This window comes from Amblyomma maculatum, chromosome 2 (assembly GCF_055883805.1).
Source record: "Amblyomma maculatum isolate TAMU_Amacu chromosome 2, ASM5588380v1, whole genome shotgun sequence".
Classification (NCBI taxonomy): Eukaryota; Metazoa; Arthropoda; class Arachnida; order Ixodida; family Ixodidae; genus Amblyomma; species Amblyomma maculatum.
The window spans coordinates 104,496,270-104,511,208 of record NC_139345.1 but is presented as its reverse complement, the minus strand read 5'-3'; the positions used below and the strand labels follow the sequence as shown (position 1 = coordinate 104,511,208).

General features: G+C 45.1%; 1 protein-coding gene across 1 annotated transcript in view; it reads left to right on the top strand.

Moving 5' to 3' along the window:
- Window positions 1–284: 284 nt before the first annotated feature.
- The window catches only part of LOC146199459 (solute carrier family 22 member 3-like), a 40,690-nt gene continuing 26,035 nt past the window's right edge, over window positions 285–14,939 (top strand). Inside the window, exons 1-3 of the mRNA XM_084594943.1 lie at window positions 285–1,990; window positions 3,893–3,996; window positions 6,396–6,550. Coding sequence (XP_084451069.1) covers window positions 1,616–1,990; window positions 3,893–3,996; window positions 6,396–6,550 — 634 coding nt within the window. The 5' untranslated portion in view covers window positions 285–1,615. The remainder of the gene's footprint in view (window positions 1,991–3,892; window positions 3,997–6,395; window positions 6,551–14,939) is intronic.

Sequence of the window (14,939 nt, the reverse complement as noted above, 5' to 3'; positions counted from 1 at the left end):
AGTTCGATAACGTTCTCTTCCTTTCTTTTAAGAAAGCTATTTTGCGGAGGAGCAGCGGGGACAATCCAACCGGTCAGTCGCGTGTCTTCGCCATTTCCGTTCCTCACGTAACAGCAGTGTCAAACGCGAGCTTTCTCCACAGCCTTTATAAGTGCAACCCGACGCACAGATAAGGGACACGGGTGTTTTGTTTATTCTTTGTTTCTGACCCGTTTACAACTTCCCCCTCCCTCGCGGTGGAAGAACTGCGCGCCGAGACGCTGTGTCCCGGCCGAATGGGTCCAGAGACTGCTGTGAAGATACGCCAAGAGGTGGTGTGCGGGAGCTGCTCTCTGGACGACCGCCTACGGTGTGTTCCCGCCACGATCTACATGATCCTACGAGTGGATTCGGCGTCTGTACTGCAGTACTATCCGAAAGCAGCGGCTGAATCCGAGTTGACAGAGCACCAGAGGCAGCTGCTACTCTCTCTAAAGCTAAGCCTTCCACCGCGATAGGCCCCTCCAAGACAGCTGCGCCTGCATAGAGCCTGCGTGCAATCTGTGTGTGTTTGTGCTAGAAGTGGTTTGCAAACAAAGGCATCGTAAACTCCTGACAACCTTGAAGGGGAAAGCAAGAGTGCTTTATTGAGAATCACAGTCGACATCCTGTAAGCCCTCGTCAGATTGCAGCTAAGATAATTTTTTGTTCCGCTGCGTGTTGCTTTAGTCACGATATAGAGCTTATCATTTGTGAGCCCCATAACCTATTGCCATTTTTTTTTGGTTGTAGGAAGTTGCTTGCAGTGTAGCTATTACGCAAGTCGACCGCTTGGGTAAACCAGTGAGCTTACTGCAATGATTTCACAAGCGCCGAAAAATTAGGAATTAGAAAGAGATCCTTCGCTGCGTGGCGGCAGATTGACAGATATATAGTCAGATTTTGTTGTCACCAGATCACGATTTGCAAGTTCATCGGCCGTATACTATCGCGTGCTCTGTCTGTTGTTATAACAAATTTTGCAAATTTGTTGCAGGCTCATGATTGGAACTTAGCCTGATCGGGGACCTGTAATATCAAGTGCAGGAGATTAATTCTGTAAGGTACACATACTCATTTAAGCACTGGACATAGCCCCCCGAGGTCCGCGTTTTTGAGAGAAATACTATAGATACTATGAAAAAAGCGGGTTCGCAATAGTTCGCCAAACACCGGCTGTTTCGTATACATACCAAACAGAGTGCCGAAACCACAGAGGGCATTCGAAATCTACACATAGCTGAACCCGTTGATTTTTCTTTTGCAAGCCCCCCTATCCATCATACCACATAAACTTTAACAAAGCGACGGTAGTACTCACTAGGCTTCGAGAACTGCAGCCGAACGGAAACCTCCCAAAAGAGTTCCAAAAAGATAGTTCACTGAGCCGCTTTGAATGGTTAGCCACGTTCCATCACCGTTAGCGGTCAAGACACTGTGACACTGTCTTCAGATCACGGCCCTGTTTACTCATTTGCCGTCAGTTTGATTTGCAAGGACATTATTTCTCGGGCTGCACATCATCAGCAGGCTTAGAAGTACCAGTTTTTGAAGTGCCTAAAGGCTGAAGCAGCGAGAACTCTGCAAACACCTCGCCATGGATTTCGACGGTGCTTTGATGAAGAGCGGCGGCTTCGGCCGCTTCCAGACCACGCTCGCACTCGTGTTCCTCACTACTGCCACGGCGCACTTCTCTTTCAACCACATGGCCCAAGTGTTCATACTCATTGTGCCCGAGAACTACTGGTGTCCAAGCGTCGCGTCCGAAAGCGACGCCGTGAGCTCCAGTGTTGCCACTAACTTTTCAGAAGGCGGTCACTCCGCGTGGAATGGTTCCGTGATCGTCTCCAGACAGACGTGTCGCCTTGAACTCGGAATCGGTGCAGTGGATGTTAATGGGACGACTACGGAACTTTGTCCGGAGGGGTGGCACTACGAGTACGATGACCTCTATGCGACCATGTCCACAGAGGTAAGATGGATGGCACGAGTGCATGCACTTTATACTGTTGAATAAAAAATAAAACACGAAGAAAATTAAACTATCTGATCTTTCTGAGCTTAACTCATTGAGCCATCATTTACATTTCGACGAAACACCCTATTGCCGTTATTATTTTTGGTCTGCTGTCTGAACGAACCGTAAAACTACATCGATACTTGCCTTTGCATGCCGATAGACGCTTGAAGGAGCGGGGAGCTGTTTATGCATGGTACACTAGAAACCTGGTTGTTCCTAGTGCTGCGCCATCTGTAGCGAATTACTGAAAAAAAAAAAAGTTCCAGAAAGGGTAGATGCAACTACTGCTCGCTGCGCGAAGATTTAAATCCAGTGGATGAGAAAGTGTGCATCATTTCAGTTGTGCTTCTGGGTAAAATGAATACGCCTAAAACAAAACTTAAACGCAGCATCCTCCAGGTGGTAAATCGCAATAAGCCATAATAGTGCCAGATGAATGAAATATATCAGGAGTATAACCATAACGATATACAAATAAAACGTGCGATACTATATAAGAATTTCCTGTTTGCGGGCTGGATATAAGCAAGGTGAAAGTGTGCCATTATGATCAGCCGGACTATACCCACTGCAGGTCGAAGGCTTCCCCATATTCCTCCAATTAACCCGGCCCTGTGCTAGCTGCATTCAATTGACCCCTGCGAACTTCCTAACTTCATCCGCCTACCTAACTTTCTGCGCCCCCTGCTACGTTTTCCTTCCCTTGGAATCCAAAATGTATGCTTAGGGATATTAAACTTGCCAATTAATATGACAAGGATTAATTTGAGCAGCCCTTAATGTGAAATTGCAGTTAGAGTGTGTAGAAAGTGGTAGTGTACAAGCATGTGTGCGCATACGTTCAAATAACAAATGTTGAAAATTCAGTATGCGCCTTGTAAGAAATAAAACCATAAGAATGGGGCACACTTAAACTGAACCGGATTTTACCTCGCTAGCTATTCGCAATACATGCCTTTTCATATTCATCGCTTTTATGAAATCTACCCAGCCGAAGTACGTGAAGAGATCAAGTATAAAACTTCAGCCCGATAAAAATAAAAGACCCTGAGGGAAACTTTATTCAATTTTCAAGCTTGATAAAAGTCGATTATGTGGATATTTTTATGAAAACTGCTCATTAGTATTTAGAACGTAATAGTCTAACAGTACACGTTGAATTAAGTTTTTTTTCAGTGTTATTTCAAAATGAGAAAAAAATTCCTCTTTGCTAGCCTTGGTTACGCTGACTGCTGAGTTCTCCCATGTGTATGCCATAAGGAGCTCTGCATGCATTTACCTGCACTTGTCCGAATATGTTCAAATTTATACAGGAGCAACAGAGACATTCATTGTTGAAAAATTTGCACTCACAATTTCTCCCAACACATGAGTCAGGCACCTAACGTCCACATTGAAACGAAGCCTACGATCCGCATTTTGAAGTGAGCGGGGCTTCGGGGATCAGCGATAACTGTGTCGACGCATTGCAGATTAGATATTAGATATTTCATATTTTGTACTTTTCTCGCTTATAAAAGCTCTCTTTTCAGTGAGAGCAGCGCATAAGTAGCTAGAGTACGATAATGTGTACCTGTACATGTTAACCTCATCGCTTTAAAATCTCCCGAAGCGTGAAGGTGTTTCTACGGGCTCTAGCACGCTGACGAATGTAAAATGCTTGCACGTTCATCTGTCCTGATATGTCAAAATGCTTCAAGAGTTTCTATTAACTCTTTATTGGCAGGAGTACACGCAAAGAAGTAGCACTAGCAACGCTCTATTACCAAATGTTCATAGAAAGTAGAAGTTCGTTGTTAGAATTTTAACAGAGTCGTCACCAGTTTTAAAAGGAAATGGCTGATCCGCACGCAGTACGACTGGGTCTGCGGGGACAGCTGGAAGCAGTATGTGCTGCACACGACTTTCTGGATTGGCTCGATGACGGGATACGTGACATCGGGATTTCTCGCAGACAGGTGAGTAAACAGGCTCTTTCTAGGCGGTGATTATAGAGACGGAGCATAAAACAATTCCGCTATCTGAATCCGGGTCACACGATAACATCGTTATGCTTACAGCTGGATGCTTGGACATACAAGAATGGGTGTGATGAGAGTCCTAGGCGGCATCGAAGTTTAGGAAATAAACAGAATGATCCAATGCGCAGAATTGTGGTAATATGTGGAAGAATTTCACTTTCAGGTGCATGCATAAATTCCGTTTTCGTAAGAGTGCTGAATAGCAGTGCAAAGATGTGTCATCGAAAGCAATAAAAACTAAAAGCGAATGAAATGCCTAACGAATCATGAAAAATGGCACGATTATCAGAGGCAGTTGGTTTCTTGACTAAACTTCACTATGACGACGTTTATCGGTAATTAATAACAATATTTAGCTCATTGCTTGAAAGATCGAAAAATGAAAATGTTTGGTTACGTGCACAGCTATCGCTGACGTGTGCATAATCATTGTTCTTGATTAGAAAATTCAGCCCTACCAAAGTTCATTTTTCTGCTGCGTTTGGTAGCTTCTGCTCCTCGGGCGTTCACCTTCGCGTCATGTCGGCGCCGACTATTGTCCAAGGTTCCATACCCACGCACCACGGCCTCTCGTCTTCTTCGGCACCTTTTTTGTGCTTAACGGGCCTGTAACTCAAAATCTTCAAACTAGCTTACCGCGCCATCCAGAGAAGACTCATTGGCAGAAAAGTCTCTGGCAATGAAACAAGGCTCCTAACGGAGGTCTCGCTTCAGCGCAGTCCTTCAAGTCGAAGTCCATCCCCACTTCATCGTACCCGAGAAGACGATGAGTAAAAGCACGCTCCAGGCTATCGCCCATCAGTTGTTTTGGTCAGGTCATCTGATCTAGTAACGGTGAACGACACCCGGTGAACTTTTCATATACAGCTATGGTTGTAAAATAAGCTGATAAACTTCTTAGGTGGAGACAGGTAATGGCGCCGGGACGAGGAGCTAACTTAATATTTTTTTTTGTTCTCCATATTAAGTACGTTGAGAATTTTCACCTGTTAATCTAGAGTATCGATAGACCTTTGTATATGCATGTAATGCGTTACGTTCTGTAAAAGAAAGAAATAAAACGAATAAAACGAGAAAGCCCGGTCAAGGTATGGCTTGACGCAGTTAATTCAGCGAGAAGCTGTGGCTTGATATATCCTTTGGGGTTATCATTGAGTTTTTGCATTCGACGAGCTATGTCCCTGCATGGTCCCGATGTCTCCCTAAAGTATCTATGCAGTTATACAAAAACGCTGATGCTATGTTGAACCACGGCGCCTAACTGCTAGGTCTTGCTGCTAATGGCATTCTTCGTCGTCCCCTTCGGCGGCCACAAGAAACTACTGATTCCCCTAAATGTTCTCCCAGATGACATCCATTAAACAATTTCTCATTAAAAAAAAAAAAAAAAAGCTGATGTACTTACTGTTAGTCTTGCACATCAGTATCATAAGCGAGGTGGATGCTAGTTGCACACTTATAGAGAAAAAGAAACGAATCGAGGAAAGATAATGTGAAAATACTAAGAGATATATACCTGTAAAGGTACGGACAATAATTCCATTTATTGGCTGCCCGCGACTGGAATGGCCTTCCGACTGAAGTGCCAACAGTCATGAACCATCTACTTTTCACATTATTGAAATACACCATCGAAAAAGCACTTCAGTCCATATAAACCATTGCTCGTCATTGTGATTACAATTATTTAAATAATTTATAATGTTCTTTCTGCTGTTTTATCCCCACTCCTCACCTGCTGTTCAGAAAGGCACCTTACCGGAATAAATAAATAAATAAATAAATAAATAAATAAATAAATAAATAAATAAATAAATAAATAAATAAATAAATAAATAAATAAATAAATAAATAAATAAATAAATAAATAAATAAATCACATATAGATAAAGAAATAAATATAAACTCGGCATACAAGAGTACTGGAAGGCTTATCCGGATTTTCGGTAAACGGGGTCGCTAACGCTATCGCGTTAATATAGTTACATATGAACAGCATTTGACAAGCAACACCAGAAATAAAGAATAGAACACTCCCATGTGCTGTCTTGGTTTCGTTCACTGCTGACTTGCTTTCTATATATGTCATACCAGTTAAGCCCCTCAACACTATAGGTTTATGTAGATGTTAATTTTAATATATTTTTTTTTTAGCGCACGCCTCACTGAACATTTTTGTAGTCTTCAGGAGCCCGTGGAATTACATGACATTGATAGATGGTATGCCTTACAAGGAGTATGGACACGAAAACTAGCTAGAAACGCACCTGGTATGTTAAAGGAATGTTGAAAACAAACACGGCGTACATCTTGCATGCTGCCTCTGATGTGCGCAGGTTCGGTCGGCGCGTGGCCATCGGCTGCCTGTCTGCAGTGAGCGCTCTCTCCAACCTGATGCCTCTCTTCATAGCACACCACTGGGGTCTGGCCGTCGCCAGACTCATCGCCGGCATGGGAGCCGAGAGTGTCTGTTCCACCATCTTTGTGCTCGGTGGGTGACCCTCCTTCGATGTACTCCACGGTCGCTTCGGTGCATGAGCTAGAGAGCCATGATAAATAGTTAAAAAGAAAAAGAAAAAACTTCAGTCTAAGGGGACACAAAATGTGTGACTTATAATCGGGCTTTTTTAAGAGACAGTAAGTTCGCGGCTGTAACAATACAAGCTATATAACCTTCAAGTAGAAAATGTATTATTAATGCCCCATATCAGGTATTATTAAATGCCCCTCATGTAATGCCCTTTGAGGCAACAAATAAAAAAATAAGCTTGCTTGCTCTGACATTGCAAAAAAAGTGAAAGTTTGCAATGATGCCTTTTTTACTGTGCTGATCTACATGAACCCCGACATAGGGAGCGTGCTAATTTGGAATGCTATAGCGCGAACTTCCTAAGAGAAAGTGAACGCGTCACTCGGTTGACCTTGATCCAGAAAGCTTTCAACCACTTCACCTTCCCTCGAAGAAAAGAGATATGTGGTAGCGATCTTATAGATATAGATTGCTGGCTCAAGCTGGCGAATGAAACAGTTCGGCAGCAGCACACTTAAGAGGAAGCTTCAGGCCGGATTCCTTACGGCTTAAATGTACAGACACGGTAAATATGTTCATATTGAGCAACCACTACAGTCAGTTTTATGAAGCGGTTGACATTTGAAGAATTTAGTAAAATAAAGAGTGGTTTCAGTAAACGACGAAAGCACAGTTGCGATGTCAGCTATGGATGGTTACCCCAAATCTAAATAAAAAATAGTTAAACTTCATATTCGAAGTTTTGTCGAGTTGAGTTTAGTTGAGTTTAGTTTAATGGCTCATAAGCTACTAATCGGAGTAACCAGAATAGGTTGGTTTGTGGGGTTTAACGTCCCAAAGCGACTAAGGCTATGAGAGACGCCATTGTAGAGGACTCCGGAAATTTCGACCACCTGGGGTTCTTTAACGTGCACTGACATCGCACAGCACACGGACGCCACTCCGTTTCGCCTCCATCGAAACGCAGCCGCCGAGGCCAGGATTCGATCCCGCGTCCTTGGGCACAGTAGTCGAGCGCCTTAACCGCTGCGCCACCCCGGCGGGGCGAGTAACCAGAATAATGGCAAAAACTTCGTAAATCACGCATTATGGAATGCGTAAAATTAGCGAAATTACCAGCTAGAATTACAACGTGTGTTAATTTCTTACGTGGTTGCATCAGATCGACAGATAACGAATATCACATAATGACAGATATCGAAGCGAATTTAGACGAGTTATGCGCTCGAAACACTCGCATGCCGTTAAATTTGCACATACGCTTTATTTTTTTCCCGGACCTACAGTTTCCTGATGAAAACGTTTCGACGTTTTTGACGAATGTAGTGCTGAAGTGTTGCGTTTTTTGGAGTCGCGCTGATAAAAATTGAGCGCATGACTCGATTCTCTGGCTTCATAAGTTATATAGCTTTCTTTATTATTACATATATAACAAAGCTCACTTAAAGGAGCCAGAATAAGTTTCTTAGAGCAGCACCTCGCGTCTACAAACTTAGTGGGTGCTCGCGGGTGCCAGAGGCGGCTAGTGTAAAAGCTTTCGTTACGGGCATAGAAATATATGCAAAAACCATTTTATTTTAATTGCGAGGGCTTCGTTTCTTAAAAAAAAAAAAACACAAGAAGGCCGAATGCATCCTGGAAGCATGAAACGTCATTTTTGAGGTGATGGACCTTTTAAACAGCACGATTAAAAAAAAAAACAAAAAAAACAAAACAACAACAACAAAAAAAAAAAAAAAAAAAAAACGTGCGCGTGGAAGTGACCCCGCGCGACAGGTAATGTGCGGAAGCGCGACCTATTGAAAGATTTAGAAACACATATAAAGAAAACTGCCCGAAACATTATTCTGGTCTCACAAAGTATACCGAAGAAGGTTGCTGTTCGGTAACTGTGGACGAGTACTTGGCGAGTGCGAATGTAAACCTATCTAAGGTGTCTAGTTCGAACGGCAGTATTTATGAGGAAGTCTGATGCATGCGGCATCATATCGGACTACGCGAAAAGATTGCGCGATTTAGAGGAATGCTTTGCAGATGGGCTGTGGACGTCCAGGCTGGTTATGAAAGATGGCCTGTGGTCGTCTGGCTCTGTTAGGCCAGCTCCGTTTGTTGAAGGCCCCCTCGATACCTGGCAGGCGAGTCAGCGGTGCCTGCCACCGAGTTGCTGGCGTGTCAGAGCCATGCTGCCGTGTAAGAGGCTGTTCCTTTAACCTGTTACGAGGAAGTTATTAAGTGTTACCGCCTAGCTCGACGGACAATGCCGCCTCCTCACCCGGCACTTAGTCGGGAGGAGGCCGTCATCCTAAGGCAAATACAGACCGGGTCACTCCTCGCCCGGCAATGCTACACGTCCTTCACCCAGACATCTGCACGAGGGGTGTGTGCAGTGTATGTGAAGCGGGTCCGGCGGACCAAATTTGACGTCATGTGGGACTGTACCAGGTTCCCCGACCGAAGCTACTTCCAGGATATACCCGCCCGAACTTCAAAGTGTTGTGCAAAAACAGACAAAGACAGTCAACTGTGGGCCGTCCAGCTGGCCCGGTGTGCGCTCGAAAAGCAGAAGCCTCACGACCCACCAAAAGCGGGTCGAAATGGGGTAATGCAGAGTAGGGCATAACCCCCGGCTGACGCTTGGCCAACGTCACGACGCATTAAAACAACGTTAGCCGGCATTTCATTATTATTCCTACCTACCTAACCCAGAGACCCCGAGCTCGAATGGCAAACCTCATCCACCTTGTCGTTGGTGCAGGTGCCGATGACAGCACTGCCATAGGAGCACCTATTCGGGATGTCCGGCTTCTCAGTACATATTATCGTGGTCTTTATAGAGCCAGCGTTAAAAAAAGGGGAGGGAAAAAAAGGGGGGGGGGTGGATTACTCCGCCACCACCACCACAACCACCACCACCACCACCACCACCATCATCATCATCATCATTATCATCAGCCTGACTATACCCACTGCAGGGCGAAGGCCTCCCCCATATTTCTCCAATTAACCCGGTTCTGTGCTAGCTGCATCCACTTGACCCCTGCGAACTTCTTAATCTCATCCGCCCACCTAACTTTCTGCCGCCCCCTGCAACGCTTTCCTTCCCTTGGAATCCAGTTTGTTACCCTAAGCGACCATCGGTTATCCTCTCTTCGCATATACATGTCCTACCTATGCCCATATCTTCTTCTTGATTTCCACTAGAATGTCAGTAACTTGAGTTATTTCTCTGACCCAATCTGCCCGCTTCCCGTATCTCTTAATGTTACCCCTACCATTAGCGTTACCCCTACCATTACTCCAACTCTGCCTTGAAGGATACAACGCCGCTCCCGTCTGCGGTTCTTCTCGCGGATTCTCGTTTGCGTGCATGCATTTGTGCCTCTGTTATCTCACGCGTACATTCTTTAGCATCACTTTCAAGTTACAAGTTAAGGCGTAAAGCCGCGCTTACCCAAGCCACATAAACGTGCCTGCGTAGCCTATTGGGGGAGCATGTCCGATAAGGAATGCAATGGTCCTGGAGTTTCGATTCTCGTCACTCACCCATCTGAATTAAAAAAAAACAAACAAACAAAAAAAAAATGCTAGTTGGCAGCTGCTGCCAAATCTGCCGTGTCCCGCGGTCACGTGAAGACGTATACAACCCGACGACGAATCGCGTCAGCTGCCAGCCAACACCTGCCACAGCCATTCAGTGATTTCGCGCTAATAACGCCGACAACGCCGACGACGAATTTCCTAGAGAATGGGGCATTTAATGCTGTCGCGTTAAAATATTTAGCACAGTTTTGGCGGTTTTGCGCTCATGAGCCTCTATATAGGCCGCGCACTGAGCTCCCTACTTGTACCTCTAGAGGTCGGTAACTCCCACGCATACGTATCATCATCATCATCATCATCACCACCACCACCATCACCACCACCACCACCACCACCATCATCATCATCATCATCATCATTACCATCTTGTCTAAACCCATTGCCGGCAAAGACATCTCCCACATGATTCCAAATAACCATTTTCATTTGAATCAACGTTTCTCCCTGATAGGTTAATGCCGGTAAAATGCATATGCTGCGTTTTCCTCTTGGAGGGTGCCAGTAATCTGCCATTCATGATCTGAAAGTAGAGGACAAATCCGCTCTATCCCAATCTTATTATTGCAGCTATTTCACTATATAAGAATAAGAAAGAGATCACGCGCTGTTTTAAATTGTACATTACCTATGAAATGGCATTTCACACTCTTACGTTCAATTCTAGGATATACTCGGCTTTTGTTCACGAAAGAATAGTATCATAAAGCTTTCTGCCGCCCCCTGCAACGCTTTCCTTCCCTTGGAATCCAGTTTGTTACCCTAAGCGACCATCGGTTATCCTCTCTTCGCACTACATGTCCTTCGTTTCTTTCAAATCGTTTGCTTTCATGTATACCTATGAGTCGTAGCTATAGTTTGTACACCAAGTTGGCCAACCGGAGACTGTAGCGCCACCACATCTTACTTGCATCATAGGTGGCGGGAATGTACACCCTTTTCAAAAATTTGGTACCCAAGGGGATTGCTTCTGAGCGACACTATGTGCTCGGAATGCCTTTCCAGTGTTGTAAATCTTCCGAAAGTAAGAATGCTTCTATATCCTGCTTTCTTAGGGTAGGACTTCTACAAATGCTGCATGAGCCCCACTAGGCAGTTTATAAGCTAATCTTTTTGGCTCTATACGTGTGAAAACGAGCTCTGAATAGCAAACATGGGACTAAGTGCGTGCTATTGTTGCCTTTTATTCAAACTTGCAAAGTGCCTCGCGTACATGTACACAAGTTATCTAACCACTTCGTCGTTCGCCGCATTTTAAAGCAGGTATAATACACGTTACAGCAAAATAATTACACCACTAATTCTACGACATTTACACATAACGGCAGGACATGCCGCTGAACTGGCATTTCCACATTCCAGCGTTCTTCACTCTACGTCGGCTTCTTAGCGGTATAGCCAATGTCAAATTCTTGTCAACTAAAAACAAAAAAAAAAAGTAAATACATAAAACGGTTGCAGAAAATATGCGTTAGATAAAACGTCGTCGCACTGTGTCGAAACACGGACATTCCATTAGAGGAAAGTGTCTGAAATATTCCTACTCCGATGCGTGGCCTACACCTTACGACGCGCATTCCGCAGATAACAACCTTGAATGTGAGGCAGTGAGTCGTTTCTTACGATACAAACAGTAAGTGAAATACCTTTTCAAGCGACAACGCGGTTCTTCTGCTTCTCGCATACCACCGTCCTTGCAAATAAGCCTACTCTGTCAGTCACTGCAAAAGCAGCCGATTAATAGACCGCCTATGCTGCATTAAACCTGCAAAAATCTGCGCCAAGGTGCGCCGGTAATCCAGTCAGGCTCGCAAGCGGTACTTATTTTCCTGTCGTACTCCAACCCCAATTCTTTCTCGTACGCTTCTTTCCCTGATCCCTCAGAGGCATCTAGGTATGTGCGGGTGGCCAACTGCCTTGCCGGTCTAGGCGAGGGTCCGCTCACACAGAATAGAATAAGTCGCGCCAGAATGGCTGGCGCAACCATGCTCGCTGTACGCGGAGAGGAAGCGAATGCGCTGAGCCTGCAAATAGCGGTACTGCAAACGTGGCCGTACAGGCTGAAAGAAGATAAAGAATGCAACAGAAAAGAAAAAGAAAATGTCAGCCTAATAAAAAACAAAGAAAAGACAGGGATCGAGTTCTTTCATGCGGACAGACAGTGCGGCGATTGCGTTACGTTTCCAAACGCGACCTCGTCCGACCACTTCATGACGGAACGAGGAAGACAGGGAGTGCTAACAGAGCACGTACACAGACAGAGGCGTCCATTGCCGACGCGCCGAAGGAGGCGCCGTATTGACGCAACGCATTCCGCCGCGTTTCGATATACGCAGCGAGATTTGCATTGGCATTCGGCGTGATGATTGCTCCTCGGGAGACGAGCTCTTTTTCGCTTCTTAATTTTCTTTTTCTGCGCACCCTCCCTCCGCGAGATCGCACGTCATTCAAGACACATAGCACGTGCGTATACGACCAAAGAATCCCCCCCCCCCCCCTTCTTCTTTACTATCTTTTTTTTTTCTCCTGCTCTGCTTTTTTTGCTCATTTTTCTTTGTTTAGTCTATGCAGCGGTAATAAGAGTTAGGAACGTTAGTGACGCTTGTGGCAGGAGGTTTCCTTGAAAACTCACCGAATCTTTCTCCTGGAAGGGATCTCTCTTCTATTGCCATACTCCCGCACCTGTTTACCTTATAGCTAGAGGGTGCAATTCACTTCATGCGCGCCCAAGTAGAGGCAAGAACTCTTGCATGCATCTTCTGCCAGCAAGCAATGTAGGGTGGTAGGGCAATGAAAAATTCATCCAGTGTCAGTCTAGTGCTTTTTACATTTTTTCACTCATGCTGGCCAATCATGGCGTCAGGCGAGGGTGTAGCGACCCGCTTGCTGAGTCCCCTAATCCCCCAGAGCGTTGACTGCCGTCAACGGCTGCAAACGAAATCACAATGGCTAGAGGCTGTAGCATTACAGGTAGCCGTTTCTTAAAGCTTAGAAGGCTGTCTGGGACAGTTTACGCGTGGAAACAATTGTAAACTGGTTGGTTATTGCTATGAGTCAAAACACGTTGTCTTTGAAAGGCACCGTGTACTCGGAGATGAAGGTAGCGCTAGTGTAAAGAAGGGCTAATGTTAATTGCTACGATACCGAGTGCGAAGCTCCTGACAGAGAGTTAATGTGGTTGGGGTGGATATATATTTACTTTAAACGTGTGCTTTATTTGGATACTCAGGAAAAAAAGAAAATCCTGACTAAGAACGTCGAAAAAAAAAATACTGTAGGTAATGCCAACAACTCGAGTTTTGAAGGTTCATGCAGTGAATAGCAATTGCGCAATACAATTTTCAGAAAATAATTTATAAGAAACAATTCCGACTGAGTAACGTCTGAGAGTTTACGAAAAATCTCTTTTTCTGAATGTGTCGGGATGGTTGTAGAAAATTTTAATTAAAGAAACAAAGAAACTAATATTTATTCTTACTGTATTCTGCATTTGTTACATTCTCGGACATTCTAAAGCTTCCTCTTATATACATGGACAGCAATTATAAGTCCTGCCGTAGCCAATTCATGCATTAAAATTTTTTTCAAGGCCATATGGACGAAGCTGCTCTACAGTGCGTATGTGCGCCAGTTGGAGAATGAGACATTAAAAGATTGATGCGTGCTCGCATTGGAATGCCACATTCTCTAACGAAACCTCATTCATGTCTCATTGCTTATGACTCCAGGAGAATTTCGCTGCTTAGCCTGCAACAGCGGGCGGCATTAAATCCGTTGAATGCTAGCTGACTTAAGCTGCGTCGTATCGTGGAATGCTTGAACTTTGGTTTTTGTGTTTGGAGTAGGCCGCTTGTGAATGAATGCAATATAAAAAAATACGCGACAATTCTGAAGTTGGGGTCAGCAGTGATGATTGATGGCTTTCTACTACACTTCGCCTACATCACAGCAGAGGTGAAAAAATATTTCTTGAAGGTAGTAGTGGCGGGGAGCGGGAACGGGGGGAGGGGGGGAGGGGTTAGGAGCTGTCAGTAGCACACCGGCTTGAGAAGGCGGGGGGGGGGGGGGGGAGGGGCTTATCAGGTGATTCAGGAGGATAGCTGGTCTTTCCCACGGGCCACGGCGTCTTTCAATTAGATTTCGCCGTGTTCCGCTGATGTGTGCAGTTCTAGCAGGGGGAGGCCTTGCGGGACGCCTACCGTCCTTGAGGGAGGTAGGTGATTGGCGGTTCTGGAGGGCGAAGTTGAGTCGGCATGCGATTCTGCGATGCGTAGGTCAGTAGCTCCTGTTCCCCTAGATATAAAGGGTGATGGGGAGGTCACTTTCGGGTGGTTCTGCTGGAGAGCGGAGGCTCCTCGTCAGGGCTAGAGCCTTCATGTCCATTAGACATTCGATTTCCAGGATGGTTATAGTACACTAGCGCTACTTTCGATGTAAAACAGTACTCTGAACAGGACCCCACGAAGTGAGTGGGCCTCGAAACCTCCCCTTAGGAGCTCTCGTCGAACAATTTCCTTTCTCACCAGCGCTAGAGCAATGTTTTATGCCCAGAACAAAGTTGTTTGTGATTGTTTCTGGTGGCTGATCTGCGCATGTCCTGCTACATTTCCTGGCAGATCGATCGACTGTCTCTATTCAATAAAGCATCGCCGAACATTCAGCGTAGCCGTCCTCAAAAACAGTGCAGCTTCCTAAAGGTGCTGTCATGCATCGCGGAGATTGTTCAGCACTAAACAGAGCAACGAAAAAAAAA